The sequence below is a fragment of the Orbicella franksi genome, chromosome 2, assembly GCF_964199315.1.
Source record: "Orbicella franksi chromosome 2, jaOrbFran1.1, whole genome shotgun sequence".
Taxonomy (NCBI): domain Eukaryota; kingdom Metazoa; phylum Cnidaria; class Anthozoa; order Scleractinia; family Merulinidae; genus Orbicella; species Orbicella franksi.
Genome location: NC_138146.1, coordinates 20,600,124 through 20,622,464, shown reverse-complemented (window position 1 = coordinate 20,622,464; position 22,341 = coordinate 20,600,124). Strand labels below are relative to the sequence as shown.

The 22,341-nt window shown below is 38.0% G+C and overlaps 3 protein-coding genes across 7 annotated transcripts in view; 1 reads left to right on the top strand and 2 right to left on the bottom strand.

The window, feature by feature from the left end:
- LOC145478573 (polycomb group RING finger protein 5-A-like) lies at positions 1-6,186 on the top strand. 2 transcript variants are annotated; one of them, XM_081456645.1, is made up of 9 exons: positions 1-99; positions 843-954; positions 2,182-2,284; positions 2,922-2,977; positions 3,368-3,457; positions 3,829-3,937; positions 4,423-4,555; positions 4,637-4,717; positions 5,219-6,186. In XM_081456645.1, exons 1-9 carry the CDS (start codon positions 1-3, stop codon positions 5,267-5,269), a joined length of 834 nt encoding a protein of 277 aa, XP_081312771.1. In that variant the 3' UTR covers positions 5,270-6,186. The 2 variants fall into 2 exon arrangements, with proteins under 2 accessions (XP_081312771.1, XP_081312770.1); XM_081456644.1 differs by lacking the exon at positions 5,219-6,186 and having other exon boundaries at positions 4,637-5,210.
- A 1,747-nt stretch (positions 6,187-7,933) lies between these two features.
- Positions 7,934-16,580, bottom strand: LOC145478574 (polycomb group RING finger protein 5-A-like). Of its 2 annotated transcripts, none has more exons than XM_081456648.1 (9): positions 16,466-16,580; positions 15,454-15,565; positions 13,175-13,277; positions 12,611-12,666; positions 11,772-11,864; positions 11,179-11,275; positions 10,573-10,702; positions 10,347-10,427; positions 7,934-10,067 (listed from the first exon to the last, which is right to left on the bottom strand). In XM_081456648.1, the coding sequence occupies exons 1-9, from the start codon at positions 16,478-16,480 to the stop codon at positions 10,017-10,019; spliced, it is 738 nt and encodes a 245-aa protein (XP_081312774.1). In that variant the 5' UTR covers positions 16,481-16,580; the 3' UTR covers positions 7,934-10,016. The 2 variants fall into 2 exon arrangements, with proteins under 2 accessions (XP_081312774.1, XP_081312773.1); XM_081456647.1 differs by having other exon boundaries at positions 11,179-11,302; positions 16,466-16,574.
- Positions 16,581-19,547: 2,967 nt separating this feature from the next.
- The window catches only part of LOC145478560 (polycomb group RING finger protein 5-A-like), a 20,998-nt gene continuing 18,204 nt past the window's right edge, over positions 19,548-22,341 (bottom strand). For 2 of the 3 annotated variants that reach the window (XM_081456620.1, XM_081456619.1), the window contains one exon: positions 19,548-22,341. This exon is cut by the window's right edge and continues 851 nt beyond it. Coding sequence is in view for 1 of the 3 variants with exons in the window: in XM_081456621.1 (XP_081312747.1) it covers positions 21,931-21,981 (51 nt within the window). In the remaining 2 variants the exon portion in view is untranslated. The other variant, XM_081456621.1, reaches the window with a different exon arrangement.

Here is a 22,341-nt window from a genome sequence, read left to right as displayed (position 1 = left end):
ATGAATGGAAGGCAACAGGAGATAAGTTGCGTTGTCACAATATACAGAAGAGCTTGGAAGTGTGCAAAACCTGTCCAATTTCAAATGGCTGTTCTACAGGTAAAGGAAACTGAAACAACGTGAATTTTTTACACTACTACTTTAACGTAATGCTTATTAATTTGGCGTACTTCATGAATCCATTTAGCTCTTGTTTACAGAATTTTCTGGTAGAAAAAAGGCACTTTCTAGGCAGGAAGTTGCCACTTGAATAACAACATTTAACTACCGGTTGGAACCTGTACGTCGATAATACAAAACATGAATCGGCAAGAATGAAATTTATGACGTATGCTCGACAAAAGAAAACCACAATGGGGCCTGTAATATTCCTTGTAAAAAACAAAATTATACCATCGAGTGCACTTTCCCCACTTCCTTCCAATTTGTAATGATATTTTAATTTCCATCCAGTTATATAGGGCTAAAACACGTTACAAATCAGTACAAATCTAGTATCACTTAGTTCGTTACCTTTATAATACCCCGCTAATCATAATCAGTCGGTCGAGGACTCGATTGCATTAATCACTAACAAAAACAACTGTATGAAGCAAAATTTCGCGAAATGGCGCCATTGAATTTACTCCACTGCCTTAATTATAGAGGAGAGAATTATAAAACAGTAACAGTTTAAAAAAATAATGTTTTGCCGATCGACGTGGTTGCTTTCTTATGATACAGACACCTGTTTACAAATAGTTTTAAAAATTAGCTCGGAAATTCGACCGACTAATACTTTAGAAACCTGTTAACGTACTCGTTGATGCCCGCCAGTATCTGTGATTTGTATGTTCTATTAGTCAAACAGGGAGAGAAAACTCAAGCTTCAAGATCTCAACTCGTTTATTACATGCGAGATTTGCAGAGGATATTTGATCAAGCCTACAACGATCACAGAATGTCTTCACACATGTAGGTACTGGTTGAACACTATGCATTGTTACAAACGACAATAATTCAGTCGCGATAAACAAAAAAAACCCATATTCTCGCCGGAACATTTCCTCTCTGTTCGCTTCTGGGAGTTCAATCACTCGCCATGAGACGGTATCGAATTTTCGTGAACGAAAAAGAAGAACAAGGCTAAGATAATAATTCAGTCATTTTCTATTTATCGCGAGACTGTAGAAAAAGGGAAATAAAAACACCTGCTTGAGCTTCTCATCAAACACTATTCATTTCATTGTTTAGTTTAACTTGCGGAGATGAAATGATGAAGAGTTGTTTCGTTGCCAGTGGAAAATTCTTTATTTGCTTCTACCTCCATTTTAATTTGCCTACTGCTTTTACGTGGCTGGTGTCTCCGTCGAAACATCAAGTTTTTAATTTTAGGCGATGTTTGGAAGCGAAGATTAAAAATCCATTCAAACCATGATTTGCAAATGTTTCTGCATTTGTTAGTCAGAATTATTCATAAGGTGGCGCAATTTCGACGCTTTCCAGACAATGGTATTAGATTATTTTTACACAATAGCTCAGCAAATACAAGACCAGGATTTTGCTTTTCAAATGACTAAAAGTTTACATTTCACCGCCAACAGGGGACCCATGCCAACAGGAATGCTTCGCGTCGCTGGCAGCTGCATTGAAAATATTAAATTGTTTAAAGTTTAGTATTGATTCTGAATCCTAGGAAATAATAACGTACACCAGAAGAAACAAGCTTTACATTATAAACAGATTACCAACAACGATAAAATCTATATTGCATGGAGAGTAAAGACTTCAAATTCGTGACTTCTTCAGTCAAAAGAAGTAATAGATGTCGTTGTGAACAAATAAATAGTGCAGTTCGAATTCAACTGAGATTAGATGACCAGCAAATTTGATCCCTGCCGCAAGGTAGCTTCTTTGAAGGTTTAAAAAGACTTCTTAAACTAAAACATATTGCTGCCAGAGGTGTTCTGAGTACGTCGCTGATGGTAGATTAATTTTGTTAATCGAAAAACAAAATGGCGATTTCTAGTTGAATGCTATTCAGTTGATGGATACCGCTGTGACTTGCCCACTTACAGTGAAACAAGAAAATGTATGAGACTTCAATCAGAAGAACTCTGATTGAAAGTATTACTAAGTAATAGCAGTACTTTCTGATGATTACGTGTTAAAATGACTTCACCAACTGTGCCATTTTGACAGTCTGCAGGTCGTGCATCGTGAAATATTTACAAGATAGCGACGACAATAACTGCCCCAGTTGCTCATCTCAGATTCACGAAACCAATCCATTCGACTTACTCAGGTATCTACAAACAGTGTTGCTTATAAAACAGCACTCGCATATCCCTTGTACGTCTCAACGCCTCATTAAGACCAGTCTCGTACTATGACTAATGGGCATGCCATGTATTCTTGTATTAGGAGGTTTAAGCTATTCATGAAAAATTCCTTTGGTTTTCGTTTCAGTTTTGTGTTTCAATCTTGTACGAGCTATCTCGGTTTCCACTGCAGCAAAAAATCGCTTGTAAAAACCTACATTTTTTGAAGTCTGGCAAAATAGTTTCTTGTGTTTTGGGGTAGTTTTTGGCAATTTGGTTCTTAATTTCTATGAAGGATATATAGTTGTTTATTGCCAGAAAAAATAAATAAACTTGTGTTTGGTCCTTGAATATACGCTATTTATTCAGAACTGTATTATCTATTTTATTGTAATATAAATTTGCAATCTCAAAGTCCATGCAATCCTTGGTTAAAATGTTTATCATAATTTAAATGTAACATATAAGACCCAGGTTGTTATATTTTTGGGTATTAAAATGGCAAATTTCAACCAGCAGGTTCTTTTAAAACATCTAGGTTTTTACACGCGGATTTTAACTGTATTTTTTGGTTGCTCAAATGTTCACCACTGATGGTCATGTGTGTTGTTTGATTGACAGGTCCGATAAAACTCTGGAAGATATTATTCATAAACTTGTTCCCAAACTGCAAGAACGTAAGACGTTATATGAAGACTGTAACTAATAACTTAAGATCCAAACCGGCCTATCTGGCATATGTGTAATGTCGTTATGATCGACTCGTCGGTGAGGCTAATTTAGGGAAATGACATCCTTTGCAATGAAAAGTTAGTTTGGATCGTGGGACTGGTCACAGAAATAGTCTCATGGCAATAAAATGTGAAATTATTGCGTACGCGCTTGTCGCCTATTTGTGATTGGCTAAGAAGTTTTCAAAATCCAATTTTAAAAAGTCGGATAAGTGTTTGTGTTCTTATTTTAATTATGGCCTGAAATTGAGAGTTATTTAGGAGTATCGACAACTTATCTTGTGTACAGTGACACGTTAAAAATTTTCAAAACCCAAAAACTTTAATTGTTTGCAGGTGAGCAGAGACGAGAAAGAGAATTCCTTGAACAGCTCAACTCTGAGAACGAGAAGAAAACAAAAGAGGCAGAAGAAACCAAAGAATACGGTACATGGGTTTCTTTTGTGGCTTAGCAATGACCTTCAGTTGTTAGCTCAAGATACGGTCTTTCAATTTGTTATCTTGTGCAACCATGTCCACTGAGACCCTTTAGCTGTTATTATTAGACGAGTATTTGTTCGATCCACTGATTTTTCGAAAAATAACTAGAAAGGTATGTTCGAGTCTAAAACCATTTAACGTACTTTCAAATTCTTCGAACAGTTGATGAGAAAGACGATCAACAGTTTAAGGTTATGGATCAACAAATGGCAGGTCCCCGTGTATTCTTGTATAGGCCATGCTCTGCTTGCTGAGCACTGAGACTATATAGATTGGTAATTGAGTAACAAACTCCCATTGCTTTGATGTTTCCTCAGCTTCAGATTCCGCAACCGAGCCTGCGAACAAGCGAAAAAAGCTATCAGCGACCGAAGAGAACTATCACCGCGATGACCCTCAGATTGGAGTTTGCCTGGAGTGTCTGATGTATGATTTGCTGAAACTCTTATGTAACTAAACACTTAGCTGCTCTATCTTGCCAACATTCTTGCTTAGTCAGCAAAGCGATCGTTTTCTTTGTGCTTGGTTACATCAAGGTCTTTACATTTGCGGTCAATCAATCAATCAATCAATCAGTCAGTCAGTCAGTCAGTCAATCAATCAGTCAATCAGTCAATCAGTCAATCCGTCAATCAATCAGTCAGTCAGTCAGTCAATCAATTAGTCAATCAGTCAAGCCGTCAGTGAGTCAGTCAGTCAGTCAGTCATTCAGTCTGTCTGTCAGTCAGCCAGTCAGCCAGTCAGCCAGTCAGCCAGTCAGCCAGTCAGCCAGTCAGCCAGTCAGCCAGTCAGCCAGTCAGCCAGTCAGCCAGTCAGCCAGTCAATCAATCAATCAATCGATCAATCAATCAATGTGACAAAAAAACAAACAAGTCAACAAAGAAACTGAGACTGCGATTGTTCTGTTTTAGTGACGACTCAGTTCAGGCCGAGCATCCTGTGAGAGAACTGGAACGTAAATACATCCGCTGTTCATCACGACTGACAATAGCACAAGTCAAGAAATTCCTGAAAGTCAAGCTTAATCTCAAAACCGCTGACCAGGTAAATGCGCCCCATGTGCTCTCGACGGCTATTCGCTCATAAAACGTGCATCAGTGTAACTCACCAGGCATATCTCCTTAGGTTGAAGTAATGTGTAACGGAGAAATCATGGGTAAAGATCACACTCTGGAGTTTGTGTACATGACCAGATGGAGGGTTAAGGCAAGTGAACCGAATTCCTGTTTTAATGGTAATGGTAAATACCTCACCCAAACCCGTCGAGGCTGTTGCAACTTAAAAAAAATAAAGACCTTAGATCTTTGATCAAAAAAGTCTTGCTCTAGTCAGCTTGTGGATTCCTCAGCATTTAGAATTCCTCAGCCCGAGTAGTCCAGTACCTCGTCCAGACCTGTATTTTCCTCTTTCTCAGAGGATTGCCGGTGACGTGTAATGTATCGGTGTTTGGCGAAAACGGGCATTTTCGTTCGTTGCTCTTTTCCAACGAGTAAAGGAAAGGCCAATGAAATGCAAACTGAGGGAGTGAACTCAAAGTCCGTCACGGATATTTAGAAGACGTCTCAAATGTGAACCAAGCGGTAAAACCTTAACGATTTGAAAGAACAAGAAAATTGTATTACTCAAAAACTATCGAAGCCCATTTTTTTGTCTGTTTTGAAGATCATTTTGTTTGCTTGTTTGTTTGTTTTTCTTTTAATTTTTTAGGAGGGATCAGTCCTTGTGCTTCAGTACAGACCAAGATTAGATTTTCTTTAAACATCTATTATGGAAAGTTAGATAAAGGTCTGGAGTCATAGATGATTCATTTAGAGAAAAACTGTAAAGTAAAAATAAAAGTCAGTCATCTTTAAACAAGAACAAGACCCTCGAGACCAGAGCCTCAGAAGATTTTTTCTTATAAGAGGGGCTACCGATCGAATTCCCCCATCGTATATTTCTTTCGGCCATGGCTCTGACTTGGGAAACGCCGAGTGAGTATGGTGTGTGTTCAGCAACTCACATGGAACACATGGGAACAGCTTCATGAACTAGAAAGGTTCGACTAACGAGCTCACTCACCGAGGGGAGTTCGCACTCCTGAGAAGATGGAGGATGACTCATAATGTTAACTTGAAGTCGGTTGACGTTGATGGTCTCCTTGTTATGCATATAGCAAAAAGGTCTGCATTCTTGGGTTGAGCGGCTTTTGCAGCAGGTTGCGGATGTGACTTTGATATCACACGCACCACTCACCTCATCTCATCGTCACACGTAGTATTTTGCTTGTAAATATTTCTGAATGGTTTCAGTGTCTTAACTTCAACTTCAAGGAGCTCGATGAAGTATACGTTGTCATTATCGGTGTCCATACAACCGTCATACACATTATACTCTATGGTCTATTTAGAACTGTTCACATCATCTGTCCTCATTGCGCCATGGAACGCATAAGGCCTTAATTGTTCACAGCATGAAAAAAAAAACTTTACTACTGTGTAAAGCCGGCGTAATGCTCCCGTAAAGTTCTTATTTAAGCAGCTTTACGCTACTTTTACGTTACCTAAAGATGGGCTTTACACTACCTTTACCTTTAAAGCGAACGCCCAGGGGCAAACCCCAACTTTATACAAGCTTTACTTCAACTTTACCCTCGGTAGCTTAAAGTTGGCTTGAAGAACTTAAACGAGTCAGTGACTAAGTTATAGCGTAAAGCTTAAGTATAGAGATTCAAGCCAACTTTGACTTTTCGTAAATCTCTACTTTCATACTGTGATTGGTTTTGTCGAAGTGCGTCACACGACGCACAAATTAGGACTGGTGACGAAGATGTCTACAGCGACGAGGTTGCATTGATTTTTTGGTAAACCAAATGAAGTGGGATACGAAACTTAACCAGCATTATGTAAATTAAAAAGAAATAAAGACTGTAAATTTGTTGGCAAAACGTTGCTGAAAAATAGTGATAAGACCTGATAATAACAATAAGGAGAAATTATTGTCATTATTATTATTGTTGTTGTTATATTGTTGGTGTTGTTGCTGAGGTTCTCATATCTTACTGCCCTTAAATCTTGCGGCATCAATTGACTGACTTGATGTGGCCCAATTTATGGCTGGATTTGGAATATTTTGGTTCGACCTCGTCCCACCAAAGCAGTGGCGCAACAATGGCTAACAATGCCATACCATATAAAACAAATCCTCTCAGTCTATGAGTGGGTCTCATGATTTGTCCAACAAATAAGGCCGGATTTAATAGCATCAGTTGTTTCTTTTTTTAGAAAATGAAGAAATTGATCTCGTTGCCTCACGACTCCGGCAGTTCCTACGGCTTTAGAACCCGAAAGCGCAGTTGACATAATTAAATTCTTAATTTACTCAGCCTACAATTCCCACTCTTTCTTATAATTATTAAGCAGCAGATAAACGTTTTTCTTTGGCTAAATTTTAATCTTTTACGACAACCGAGTTAATGAGTAACGAGTAGATGAGTAAGAGAAATGAGTAAAGAGGACGTAAGAAACTACAAAAGAAAAGTTCAATCTATGATTTGATCACATCATAATTCGCGCGCGCTTGATTTGCTTGCGTCATTGAAGTTCAATTATGACGTAATAATCTACGAAATTCGTTTGCCGACCTTTCAGCATTCTTCTTGTCTGCGGAGTTTTCGACAATCTAATTAACTTGCTCAGAGGCAACAAAAGAAGTATTTTCCAAAAACGCTCTTGTTGAAGTTAAATTACGACGAAAGAGGTAAGGAAACGAAAGAAAGACTTTTAAACTTTTGCGTTGTGTTAAAAAATTATGTTTGCGCGATCACAGGCTGTGAAATTTCTTAAGCCTAACTATCAACTAAACACGCAGCAAACAAAGCAGGCGCTAAGCACACACCCTTAGTTCTTTAAAAGTATAATTTTCCAACGAAACAATTATCAGGAGGCAATTCGCTATAGCAGGAAACGTTTTAACCGTGCACTTTCTTTCTACTCCTAGAAAGTCTATGCCAGAGGTGAGTTGAATCTTTGCTTACTTAAAAACATTTGAAGCTACAATGGTCACACTTCAGTTGTGGCTTTCCACAGGGCTTGTGTCAGATATAATCTCCATTTTGCTACTCATGAATGAAAATCCCAGCCTTTTTCACACCATTTTTCCAGTCATTGGGAAAAATGACGCAAACATTTACTGCAGTTTCCTGTCTATAAACCGGAGACAAAACTGAAAATTGATATTAGATAGTCCTTTTCTTGGAATAATTATTTCCATGCCAGGTCTATGTCCTGGTATCATCGGCCTCTTCTGCAGACAACCTAACTGAAAAGTAGTATAGAACGTTTACTCACGTAGTCGGCAGTCACACAAATGTGTTGGAACAAAAAGTGTTTTTAGCAAAAGAATTCAACTTCCGTTGGATTGGTTTGGTACACCAACATGGCTGCCGTGACGTCATGCGAAAACATTCTGGTATAAGCCTGGACGAGGAGTAAAGACAAAAATATTTTCACTCAGGCTACACAGATCCTTGTTATGCTTCATTACTGATTACAATTTCATCGCCTGTAGGTTATCCTTGTCTTCTGGGAAAAGAAACTAGGTCATTTGAGGTCGCTTGATGGAAGCCGAAAGCTAAAATGGGAACTGAGAGAAAATGTTTATGCAACACCTGTTCTATGCTTACATTCCTACATACCTGTATACTGTATACCTGTATATATACACTTGTTGGGATAGGGCGCCAGTCATGTTTATTTTCTCATCATAATGGAAATTGGGCTTGTGATTTCTGAGGGGGCAGACAAGTTAAAACCGGCGAATTTCAGTTGTCTTTCTACCATTTCTAATATTTTTTCGCAGCTTTAGCTATCATTTCACTACTGTAGTAGAAATGTTCTGGAGTCAAGAATAATTCCATAACATGATGATTTTGGCTAGCTCAGATGCTTGGCTACTGGGACGTACTGATTTTCAGAGGACTGCCTTGTTTCGAATTCCAGTGTCTGCCCCACACACCAACAGACCGAATGGCTAGTTTTGCATTTTACTAAAACTGCTATCATGGCCGGCCTAAACCCATCGCCGCCTTGATAGCAAGATAGTTTGTTGTTTTAGGTGCCAAGAGCTGTGTTTGCAATATGCCTCACGTTTCTCTATATAGTGTTATAGATGTAAAATTATTTCTGTACTAAAACCACTAATTCGGAGATAAAATCTATTTAGCTTTATTGTTTTAATGTAGTTTTATTACTAAGTTGTTCTGCTATAAATCGCATACAAAAGCAATGTTTGTAAGTTGTGTATCGCACGTAATTGCTTACTTGCTTATATCGTAAAAGATCTCTTAACATTTTAAAATTTTGTTCTACTCGCGTGATGCCATTCCGCACCTTCGTCGCACGATTACAGTCCATTCTGTATTTTCCAATTCCCCATAACTCACTGTGTTTGGTCCCCAAATTTTGCATAAACTATTATTTTTAAATGCTCTTGGGAGGTCTGCGCATATTCCCAAGAGCATTTCACAACATAAGTTTAAGCAAAATTGGGGGGGAGGGGGAAGGGGGGTGGGGCAAACAGAGTGAATTATGGGGAAATGGAAAATAGAGAATAAGGCAAGCCTGAGCGTGCAATCACACGAGAGTTAGTTACTCTGCATCTCATTGGCTGTTTTCAAACTAGAGACGGATAATCCGTCAAGACGGACAATCCGTCGGGAGGATAATCCGTCTTGATGTGAAATTGAGACGAATAAACTCTTCGAGTTTTTCTCATCTCTGATTCACACATGGGTTTGAACAGTTCCACAACTCTGAATATGGTGACCATCCTGTGCTTTCTCATTTCAACCAAGAGAAAACGAAAACTTGTAGACAATTCAATATTCTTTCGAAGAGGTTCGCGAAGTCCATCTCTTGAAACACATAAGGGCCAACACTTCTTGTATTGTGCAGCTAGTGATGTGTTGCTAGGACAGTCTTCTTCAAAGCTACAGTTTCCTGGACAAGAGTCTAGGGTTTGTCTCTGCCTTTCAGAAAGACAAAACGATTGCGAAAAGGAAGACTTCATCCTCTCTCTAGATGTGTACTTGTTTCTTTGCCCCTTTCTCTTTGCACCTTAGACGCCATGTGTCAATGCGCTGTTTCTAGTCCCAGACTTTTCAGGACAAGATGAGCATTTGAGTTTATCCCTCCTGGCGTTAATTCAAGACGAATTATCCGTCTTACATTGATGATCCATGCTCAAAATCCTTCAGACGGATTATCCGTCTAAGGTTAGCATCATACTGTTTTCCTTGTGTTTTCGCATCCGGATTGTCCGTGTCTAGAGTGGTAACTGCCAAATTTTAAATTCTTACTACTATTCTTATAACTACATCATTCTTGACGTACCGTGTACAATATCTCTCTTTCTCTCTTAATAAATATATTAACTTCTATTTACACTGTCGCAATAGATAGCTGTCGTGAGCTGCACTTGGTAGTCATCAGTCTTGTGAGCGCTCGCTGTCTCCTGGGAACTGCACTCAAAGAAAATCCATTCTTGGTCTGTACTGGAGAGTGAGGACAGTTCCCTCCTTGAAAATGACACCAATATATTATTATAATAAAAATAACTTGGACATGTGGGTTTGAAAGACAGTGCTCTAGACGCTCGAAATATTGTCTTTCATTTGTGTGTGCATAAATCATGTGTTCATTGTAGAATGTAGTGTTTATTTTTCTTTTTTCTGATCCAAAACAACCCGACCTTACGTGAAATTACAGGTTGAAGTCTTGCACTGTTGTTAATCGGAGTTTTGGCTCAGTTGAACTTTGAAACTTTATTCCCTCAAAAAACAAGCACATTCTCTTACCTTCACCCTCCATCTTGTCATGTACACAAACTCCAGTGTGTGATCTTTACCCATGATCTCTCCGTTACACATCACTTCAACCTGGAGAGAAAATTTAACTTAAGAATGAAAAACAGTTTTTGCATGAAATGGTTGCCTTTTAAAAGAAATTTTTAAGTCTAGGTAATCTAGTCAGACCGGTTGTTTTGTTAATTCAGAGCGGTTCAACTGTCCGCAAATCACATACCTGGTCAGCGGTTCTAAGATCAAGTTTGACTTTCAGGAATTTCTTGACTTGTGCTATTGTCAGTCGTGATGAACAGCGGATGTATTTTCGTACCAGTTCTCTCACGGGCTGCTCTTGAACTGAGTTGTCACTAAATCAGATCAACATGAAGTTAAGTTACATTGCCTTGTTATCAGTTACTGTCAAGCAGGCTTGCAAAACATTTGCTTCTTACAAACAAGACCTCGAATTTCTCGGCATGTCGGCTGGAAAAAGACTCAGTTGTGATTCGTATCAACACTCGCTATCCAAATAACACAAACCTCAAATATCGCATTTTGGAACCTATTACGTTTTAATTTCTGCTCCTTACTGACTTTGTTCTTTTTTTATCTATAAGGGCGAAACGATCTGTATTACGGGTACATCGTTTAATTAAAAATGTTCTTTTCTTCATAAGTTTTTTATGATGTACTTGCGTCATTTAAATTTCTTTGTATATAGCAAACCAACGAAGGTGGTGACTGATAAAAGGGATTCGGGAAGTCGGATTAGTGAGTGTAGTTATTACACGTTATCAACTAAGCTTGTCATGAAGTAATAAACGTTCTGAAGCCACTTATTTACCTCAGACATTCCAGACAGACTCCAATCTGTGGGTCATCCCGGTGATAGTTTTCTTTGCTATCTTGATCCTCTGCTGACAGCTTCACTCGCTTACTCGCTGGCTCGTCAGTTTTTGAATCAGGGGCTGATCAGGAGATAAAGAAAACAGAACGGAGCTCTCGATGTTTTTTTCGTGCTTTTACGGCTAAAAATCTAGTATATGATTTAGAACAAAGCTCTTTATAATTACGGTATTACCGACTATGTTTTGTCGGAAATCTTGAGTTAATTCGTCGATTGTCCGGACGAATTCTTAAGTTAGTTGGCTGAGCTGATAAAATTTCGTACACTGATCAGCGTGACAAACTGTCATTCGGGTAATTGTAATAATAAAACGTAAAAATTTGGAAAAGATTAAGAGATTTTGAAAAAGAATACTTCTGTTTAGACTTCTTACTCAGATACTGACGAGATTCTTCTACAACAACAGCAACAACAACAACCATTTTATTTTGGATAATACAGAGAATATCATACAGCAAAAGAATACATGAAACTTAAATAAGCAAAAAAAAAATACTCAAAATAGTAAAAACTCGCGAAAAAATATTTACCTGTCTCTCTGTTGTCTTTAGGTTCTTTCTTTGATTTCTTTTCTTCTTCAGAGTTGTGTTGTTCATTAAATTCTTTTTCCCTCTTCTGCTCATCTGAAACAATTATAGCAACATTCTTTAAGCATTGTTAGTCGATGTGGATTGCTGTAGTGATCCAGGTAATGATCGATGCACACAAAATTCCAGTGACAACTATTTCACTCTCTCCAGTTTCTTAGAGAGTCTTATGAATAAGAACGTGACTAACAGAAGGCCTCTCCAAGCCCGTTGCTTATCATTTTACTGAGCCTTTCACTAACATGCGGACTCTAAAATTCAAAGCTCAACCGACAAATGCGTTTTTCGCTGCCGAGCACTGTTTTGTTGCAGGGGTTTCGTTGTGTGAACTGTGCTCAACGATTTGATTACCGCCCGCTCGGCAGTAGTCGGAAGCTGGGAGGAGCCGCCGAACATTAGCGAAAAACGTATTTGTCGGTTGAGCTTTCAATTTTAGAGTCCGCATGTTATTGAAAGGTACAGTAAAGACTTAAACTTTTAATTCCACAGGAGGTTGCCGCGATAGTTACCAGTCTCGATTTATACTCCAAGGTGGACAGGGGCACTAGAAGAGTGGAATAAGCCATACATAAGCCAACCATGAAGAAGATTGACCATGCATGAACCCGGACCTCTCTGCCAATCAGAGTCGAGCCCTCTGCCCACTGACCGATCATTACGCACCAATTATCTCATTAAAGACTAAGTAGTTAATTACCTGTAATATATCGGACACTTTGTACTTTTAAATCTACGTTTGTTTCGATAGTGGACACCCAAAGACATAGATTTGTACCGCTTACTTTCTTGAAGTTTGGGAACAAGTTTATAGATAACGTCTTCAAGTGTTTGGTCTGACCTGTTAACAAAACACACAATTTCACCATCTTTTGTCTTTCTATAACAATTTTAAGATTTAATAGAGAATTACACTGTTGCTGTGTTGAAGCACGTATGCAACTATAAATGACCTACAAATATCAAATGCGCTATTGTTGACGAGCTTGTTAAAATAAGACAAAAGTAGCCACATGTATATTTGTTTGCACATATTTTTATCCTCCCGCTACGTCTTGGGTCATTTTACAAGGCTGGGTAGTCAAACACACCTCCTTTAAGCGCACATTGGCTTATAATTCCAGCAATACAAGATTCAGTTTGTGGACGCTGGGGATCCTGATCAAAAACCAGACTTTTGTAGTTGTCAGTAACAAACGCCCCTTGGAATACTTTTGGTAGGTTTCGGACCCGCCCATACTGGACGTCAACTTCCTGAGGAGTGTTAACTTGCGGCTGTTCTCAGACTGTTTCCGCCTGCGAGAGTCACTAGGACTACATAACAAAAAGAGGTGTGACTCTATTAGTACCTGAGCATCTCAAATGGATTTGTTTCATGAATGAGAATCGAGCAAGCTGGACACTTATTGTCTTCGCTATCTTGCAAGTACTTCACAATACACGATCTGCAGACTGTGGAAGCAAACAATAATATATACTTACATGTATTGTTGCGTGTTACATTAAAACTTGTTTCACACGGTTTTGCAAACATGGTGCAACATTTGCAATCATTTTGCTTCAATATGACAATAATAAAGCTAGGCCCAAAGTTATCACGGAGGCAACTTTTACGAGTGTGCAAGGAAAATATAACCGAATGTGGCCGAAAAAAACGCTCGTGGTAAGCAGCGACTACTTGAACGTGATTTACTCCTGCCACAGAACCTCATCACAGTCGTGTAGTTCAGAACGCAAGCAAAAAAAAAAAAAAAAAGAAACCGCTTTGGCGACATGATTTGCGCGCGAAAATACGAGAGTTGCCCGGTTTGTGTACATAGCTGAATTAATTAAAACTGATCTGTGACGTTGGCCTGTGTACATACAGATCTCCCGGGTACACATGCTTAGGGATTATTTCTTAAAGCTGAACAAACATCCAATGCTTTGTTCTTGTTCGGGTTCCCTATTTTAAAATATTGAAAATAGTCGACTTGATGAATATCCTGCCATTTCGATCAAAGAAAAACTTATTCAGCTACTCTTGAAGTTATTATCAAAAACGTTAATGCCGATCAAACACAATTCAACTTGATGTCTCACTGACAGCAAAAACAAGAGGTGGTTTTTAAGCACGTATTTCATACGTGACATGAGGGCAGAACTTGTTTCTAAGAAAAATATGCGCTTTTGAAACTTTGTTGCAATCTCGCACCCTACATTATCGTGACGTGATTTGTATTAATAAGCTGAAGAGGACACGTTTACGGGCAAATTGCACTCTTTCTTTTCTAGTCGCTACGATCAAATACAATAAGTTTGCTTCATCGAGTTTAATAAAGGTGCCCGTTGTAGAAGCTGAACGCTTTTGCATCCTCTTGAACTTTTCTATCCAAGTTTTCAGTCCAACACAGGATGCCAAAAAAATAAGGGCGTTTTAATACACGTATTTTCATGCAGTACCTCGAAGAAGTCGGGACTTTAATTGGCCAGGTATATCAAATTGATACCAATTTTTTTTAATTTTGCATATGTAAGCTGATTCTTCAAAATATTTAACAGGAGTATTTCTCTTTCAAGCTTAAAGAAACATCATTATTCGGACAAACAAACAAACTTGATGATGTATCTGACTAAAGCTTATAGCACCTTTTGTTTTAAGTGCACGTGTTTACAAAAGGGTCATCTTTCCTGCCATTCAGTAACCTTTTAATCCGACCGCGATTTATTTTGTGCGTAACTTTGATAATTTTTTACAATGATCTGAGTTCTTTTTGTAGGCGTGAAACACGCGTTCAGATTTTTCAAGACAAAAACTTATCGCGTGGTACTTCGTGGGTGATCTGTTAATATTGTAATGTATATTCCCTCAGGGGTACTTTATTATCTCCTAGGACACAGAATAAATAATAAAACTTGAACAATTGCGGACTTCCACTCCAGCTGTAGCGACGTAAAGCATTCGCCGTTGGCGTAGAAAGCATTTAATTCTCCCGCGGCTCCAATGTAGAAAACACTTCTCGCCGTTGTTGACAGGATAAGGCCACATTTACCGACTGGTCGTGTTATAAGTTTCACAATTGTTACCATAATTTAGGCTTATCACTACCCACTGTTGTATCTAATAAAATTATCTAAAAGCGTCAAAAGTGTGCCATCTTATGAATAATTATGACTCTCAAATGGAGAATCACTCGTAAAACACTAGCGTGGATAGGTTTTTAATACCCGTTTCGAAGCAAAGCGCAGAGTTCAGTCTTCGCCGTTTGAACAGTAGTTCCGGAGAGATCATTTTGGCGAAACATAGCGAAACAAGCAAAAACTTTCGTTTAATCGCCGCCAAAAGCTACACTCGTAAAAGTTTCGCCTCCCTGAGTTAAACTAATAAAGAAATGAATAGTGTTTGATGGTCGTACATAACAAACGTAAGCAGATGTTTTTTCGTGCAATGAGGATGCGACAGTCTCGCAAAATTGCTGCGTTTCATTTTACTGAAGGGAAAAGACGCGTTTGTATTTGCTCTATCCAACTCGATACTGGTTTTGTTGATTATTTAACTCCCAGAAGCGATGGACGGGGCTTATATTCTTTTATCGCGTCCAAAATTATTGCCGTTTGTAACAATGCGTGGCGCTCAACCGGTACCTACATGTGTGAAGACATTCTGTGATCGTTGTCGGCTTGATCAAATATCCTCTGCAAATTTCGCATGTAATAAACGAGTTGAGATCTTGAAGCTTGAGTTTTCTCTCCCTGTTTGACTAATAGAACATACAAATCATAGATAACATTGAACGTCAAACAATATTTTAAAAGCACTCGCATTTTCTGGATTAAGCTATTCTGCCTTTTAAACTGTTTAGCGGGATGAAATTCCCAGCCAAATTTTCAAATCTATTCCGTAAACAGGTGTCAGTCGTTCATCGGAGGGTAACCTGATGTTCGACGGCAAAAAAATATGAATGTTTTCTTTGACGGTGGAGCTTAATCAAAACAGAATTAAAACAATTTCTGCTGATATTTGACAATTTCATTCGCCATAATTAATGCAGTGGCCTGAATTCAATAGCGCCATTTTGTCAAATTTTGCTTCAAGTAACTTGTAACATCACTGCGGTGGAGGAACACTTAAGCCACAGTTGTTTTTTTGAGTGATTAATGGAATCGAATCCCCCGAGCAACTGATTATGATTAGCGGGGTATTATAAAGGTAATAATCTAAGTGACACTAGATTTGTACCATGTTGGTCAGTATTAAAATATTTACCGTATTTTAACCCGATATAACTGGCTGGAATTTCAACTATCACATTTGGACAGACTATGAGGAAAGTGACCCTAGTGGTATAATCATGATTTTTACAAGGAATATTACTGGCAGGAAGGAAGTACGGCATTGTGTTTCTCTTTCCTTGAGAGCACGTCATAAGTTTCAGTTCTGTCAATGCTTGTTGCAAATTATTGACGTAAGCAGTGAAAAGGTTAAGACAAGCTTCAACTTGCCGCCATTGCATATGGCCCTTTACCAATAAATTACTCAACCTTTGAGATAACACCGGCTTTGAAATAAATATTAAACGGGTCTAAAATGTGAAGTAAATAGAAAGGCATTATTTGAAAATAAGATTGTGAAAAAGAGACTAGACTTTGACTTCCTTTACCTGAAGAACAGCCATTTGAAACTGGACAGACTTGCAGCCGGCGTTGTCAATTTCGTCTGTGTTCTGTGACAACACAGCTAATTTCTTTACGACCTCTATTCATGTGGCCTGCGGTCGCGAGTGATGAAGATTCCCGGATAAAACCCACGCCGCCAATTGGATGAATCAGCAAACTTGTTTATTAACTCATCAGCTGGAAATATCTAAATAATCATTGGGAGGCGAGACTCCTGTGAATCAACTTAAAAACTCGGCTACAATCAACGCACCAACTTGTTAATTGCTGAATAATGGTCACTTTAAGTTTACGTTTCTTTCAGTTTCCACGAGACTATGAAATAATCAACTTCTCAAAACATCTTCTGGAAATCAAACCTCCCTTCGATAAGATCTTGGCCAGTTATTCTTTGTTTGTGGCTAAGTGATATGTGTAAGTTATTTCGTGTTCCATCATTTACAGAAAACATGAAGAAATAAAAACAGACGAACAATACAAGCAAGGTGCAATAAACAAAAGCTGAATATCTTAATGGCCTTTCATGACGTGAATGTCTCTAGGTTTTCTTTGACATTAAAAATTAGCGAGGGAGCAATGAAATTGTATTTATGTCCGTGTTTTCATTTATAACAAAACTTTGCAAGCGTTTCTCTGTTTTCTGTTCACTGATTTAATTGCAGAAATTAAGATAAACTGGCGTGCGACAAAAACAGCTTTCTTAATTTAGTGTTATATTGTTTTCCTAAACTTAGAAATGCTAAAGCAATATTTTGATAAGAATTGACAGAAGGAGAGATGGATAATGTTATTATGTAAATCTTCAGTGAATATCTGAGAAACGCGGCTAAGCCTCAAAACACAAAAAATTACACCATACTCATTAAACATTTACATCTGAATACATCACGGCCAGATCACAAAGTGAAATATTAGAAAACGTTGGTAAGGCAAATCCTAGTCAATGATTTCTCATCAGTTTAATTCTTTAGGAACCGATCGACCCACGTGGGGTATAATAATGTGCCACACATTGGTAAACACCGCCAGCATAAAATACTGACATTTCGCTGGATATTTAATACTAGAATTTATCTGTCAGGTCGTGGTTTTAAATACAGTATTTCAATTCTGTAGTCGATACGCGATATTGCCATGTCGCAGCACACTCGTGTTTATCTTAGAAATCGTAATAAGTAAACACTTGTGACTGGCAGTTCTGCTCTTCACAGTGTTCGGCTCTAACGCGCGTTATAAAAGAACTAATAACAATGCAAACGACACAATTCAAATTAAACAAACTATCTTGCTATTTAATTCCTTTATTCTTGATCTATAAAGGTTCAGTACCGTTTGATTTTAAATTATTTGTATTTTTTTATTATTCAATAGTTTTTCTTTCTGAAAGTAAAAATAGGAACTGAAGAAATAACAGTTTGACGGCTTTCAGGAAAATATCATAACTTGATATGATATCTATAAAGGTTCAGTACCGTTTGATTTTAAATTATTTGTATTTTTTTATTATTCAAAAGTTTTTCTTTCTGAAAGTAAAAATAGGAACTGAAGAAATAACAGTTTGACGACTTTCAGGAAAATATCATAACTTGAATAAATATATACTTCAGTCGAGTCGGGAAAAATATCGGTTTACCTTTTACTCAAATGTTGAAAACACTTCTCGTTTTTTTGGAACTGTTCTTGCTAGGTTACTTATGCTAAGTTGACTGGGTCAACTTGAAGCGCCCTATTAATAACGTTTTCTCTTAGTCAGTTTGGTTGCCTAGCAAATATAACTTTTTCAAAATAATGCGACCTCTACGTGGCGAGAATTCGATACAAGGCGTATACGTTTATTTCTTTTCTTCCATGAATAAATATCACCCAAAGTGAAGTATTCGGACTTCATTTATTACACTATCGAGCACCAACTCAGCAAACGAAATATAGATAAATTATACTGATGATATTATAAGTTAACAATTACCGGGCAACTTTATGCCGGCTTTTGATATCAGCGGTGAAATATTAAAGCGAAAGAAACTTCAGATATTTAATATGCTCATAGGTTATTTGAAAAATTATGTACAATTCAGAGTAGGTTTGCATGATAGCAGTGAATGTTTGTGATGTCCGTGAAATATTTGCCAAGGTACAGCTGTTTCCTTGCGAATAATAAGTCATTTTTCCGACTGGGGAAATATCAATTTAACTTCATATCATGTCAATCTTGGCGACAGCATAACACAGTGCTAACATTTAAATTAAGTTTGCGAGCTTTTCACTGGCTGATTTTATTTTAGTTTATTTACTGGAAGTGGCGCAGCCCAGCAAGATATCCATTTACTATGCACATAAAATACATTTTGCCGTACGGGGTGCAAACTTAGATCGGGGCTTGCTGTAAAATGATCTGACAAAATTACAAATTAGAGAGATAGGCATCACCAGGGAACTAACTTCAACACTCAAAAACAAACGAGAACGTGCACGTAAGTCACAAGGCTTTCTAACAGTGACTGCGACCGAGCCAAGTAGCGGTTTATACTCGGGCGTTGGAGACAGATCACAGTCAGTGCATGTTACTTGTATTAATTACTGAATTACGTTGAGTGCGAAAATGATCTGAACACTTCTGTATCATACAATAAGTCAAGGAATAAATTAAACAGTACCTGCGGTCCCGATACCTGACAGCCAAAACTTGCGTAACTGTTACCTGCTCCAAAGTTTACATTGCTCGAACAGTGCGGTACTGAGGCACAAATTTTCTTGTTTTGTTTCTAAGCTTACTTGTTGGTTAAATCCGCGCTTTCCATTTAAATTATAAGGAATAACCAGTTGAGCCACAACGGGCGGATTTTAAAGTCACTTTTTTATTTGAAAATATTATCTTAAACGGATGAAACCGAAACACGAACCAAACGAAGACTTAGTCTAACTCACACAAAAAGAAAAGAAGACTTTTCCTTTGGTTGGATGATACTTTAACCATATGAGCTTTCCAGTGCTCCTCCTCTTTGAAACCAAATCAGCTCTCACCCTCTCCCAGCCCGAAAATTGTCTTTAGCATCTTATTCACGGAAGACTCAAGACGGCAAGCTTCCGCTTGATTTCAGTCCTGTTTAGACGCTCAGGAGTTTGGAGACGTCACAAGACTACGGAAGCGTGATTTGACAGTAACAAGTAAAATCGCTCATCTTCCGTTTATTGATGACTTTTCGATTATTTAAAATTCTACCGAGCAGCCGGGGCAAACGGCCTTAAATTAGTGATTGTTTATATGAGGGAGGATATACGTGATGGATAGAGAAAATAACTTGAATGTATGACAACCTTCTGCTTCCATTCAAATAGCCTCAAGTAAAAAAAATGTCCTCACGACAGTTCTTTTTCTATTAAAATTTTGTTGACCTTTTGCTCACGGTTTCTATCGGCTTATATATCCCTAGATCAAAAACTTGTTGTAGCTATTTTTTTAAGTCAAATATGATATTTTAGTGATATTTTCACTGAATCATAGTCGCACCCATCATTGTCTCACGGCGACACCATTGCGTCCCCAGATCTTGTGATTATTGAATGTCTTTTCCAGTCAGAAAAATTCAAGATAGCAGATTCTTTAACTTGCACGGGTACCTTGTGAAGATAAGATCCTAATATCTAGCTAAGATTCTTAATTGCGGCGAAATGTATTGTTTTACGGAGCTTTTCAGTTAGTCACAATAAGGGAAACGGGATGGCGCAGTGGTGAGAGCTCTCATCTCCCACCAGTATGACGCGGGCTGGATCTCGGCCCGGTGCCATGTGCGGGTTGAGTTTGTTGCTGGTTCTATCCTTGCTCCGAGGGTTTTTCTCCGGGTTCTCCGGTTTTCCTCCCTCCACAAAAACCAACACTCCCAATTCCAATTCCATCAGGATAGAGGACCTGCATGAAAACCAGGTAAGGCTGATGTGGCTTCCTCTCTAAATATTGTAATTTATTTCATAATATTATAACTCGGACCACTGTAAAACTGCAACCATTTATTAAAGTTTTTATATTACTTTTATGATTAGATTTTTCTTACAAACATTACATTTCTGTATACAATATTTACAATATTTGATAGTATCGAAATGTGCCGGTATTTAATTGCAACCTACTTCAGTTACACATTTCGAACGGAAAACGAGAAACAATATTCAAGTCAACTTTCTTTGCTTCATATAATGATAGAATTACGAATTGTCTTTTAAAGAGGACGATGCTCTTTCCTAAGTTTACAAACATTTTTGTCGAAAATACAAAGTTTAGGTAAATATCTCCACGGAAAAGTTACATGATGCTACCCCAAGTCTTCCTCCTTAACTTGAACGGCAAAACAAATAGACACAAAATTAGATAACAATGAAATATTTCCAGTCACTACTAAAAGATGGTAAACTAACAAGACGTTAACAGAAAAGATATTTTTAATTGTTTTGATGCCGAACTGCTCGAAGTTCAGCTTGAACAAACTTACTATATGTAATAATAAACTTTTCAAAGTTCAAAAGTAGAAAGAGAAAGTATTTTAACAAGCAACGTGGTTACCTTAGTGGCTACCCTGTTCACACCAAGTAAACACTCTTGGTTAACATGGTGTGAACATGTGCAGATGACCGACCGGCGCGACTTCGCCGTTAATTTGATCACAATAATTTGGCTACCTCTCACTTAATATCCTTAAAATTCCTGAAAATTCTCCTTGTTCTCACCTATGTAATTCATGATGCTGGAAGGCTAGTTTGAGTTTCTTTCTTAAATGTATAAATGTAATTTCAAAGTCTAGATAGAGCGACTAGATCGTGTAGTTACCGGGGTTCAGGTTCTGGTTTAGTTGTTCAGATATTTTTAGCCTAACTCGTAGTTACACCGACTATCTCAAAAGTCTACTTATCTAATTTGAACTTCTCCCACTTGGTACCTAAATACCTTTTTCTGGCACTATAAAAGCTGAATTCGCACTTTTCGACACTATAAAAACTGAATTCTACAAAAGCGATTTCAGTTAGTCTATTAGGACGACAAGCTACTCAGCATTATTACGATTGGCAGAGTAAAAGGGATCTTATCTCATCACAGATCTTGTGGCGCGGAAGCAGGGCTTTGTTCCCTTTCCAGGTTTCCCTTGCAGCGTGATATAAGACAGCGGACTGGCAAGGAAGGAGGGGACGATAGACAATTTGTATGCTCATGGTGAAGCTGGAACTAACAATGATGAAAATCGTTTCAAATACAAGAGATGTTATAAATGGCATTCCACGTGACCCTCCCTGTCAACTCGAGTTTAACTGGTTTTGCGATATATAAGCGCGAGAAAAGGATGTACAAATGACTCAGTAAGCAAAGGAACTAGAAATAAGCGAAAGTGATGCGATACGCTGGTACATCCGTTTCTTCATTTTTATCACACCTATTCATAATTACTATTTATGATTCCATTCGTCATAGGAAGTCCAGTTTGGGTCGATATTGCAGGGTTAAAATTGCATTGCCCTGTGGAGAGAAAATGACAGTTAGATGAAATAAGACTGAAAAGGAACAATAAAGTTCTTGTAATGAAACTGACACAGCGAGCGGAAGACAAGTGACAACCTGGAAGCTACTACAAAAAAAAAAAAAAAAAAAAAAAAACTGCAGTAAAACCGCGCCAGAACGTGAAAAAGGCACAGACAAGAAATTTTTGATGTTATCTTTCTGTTACAAATGATTTGAATCACTTGAAAACCAGTGGAGTTTTCAATGGCAATCTTTACAAGATTTCAATCTTTCCGATACCTGTAGCGATCTGTGGCTATCTGTGATCCGCTGTTTGGCGGCTTTAAAAATATCACAAGAGTGAAATTATTTCTGACA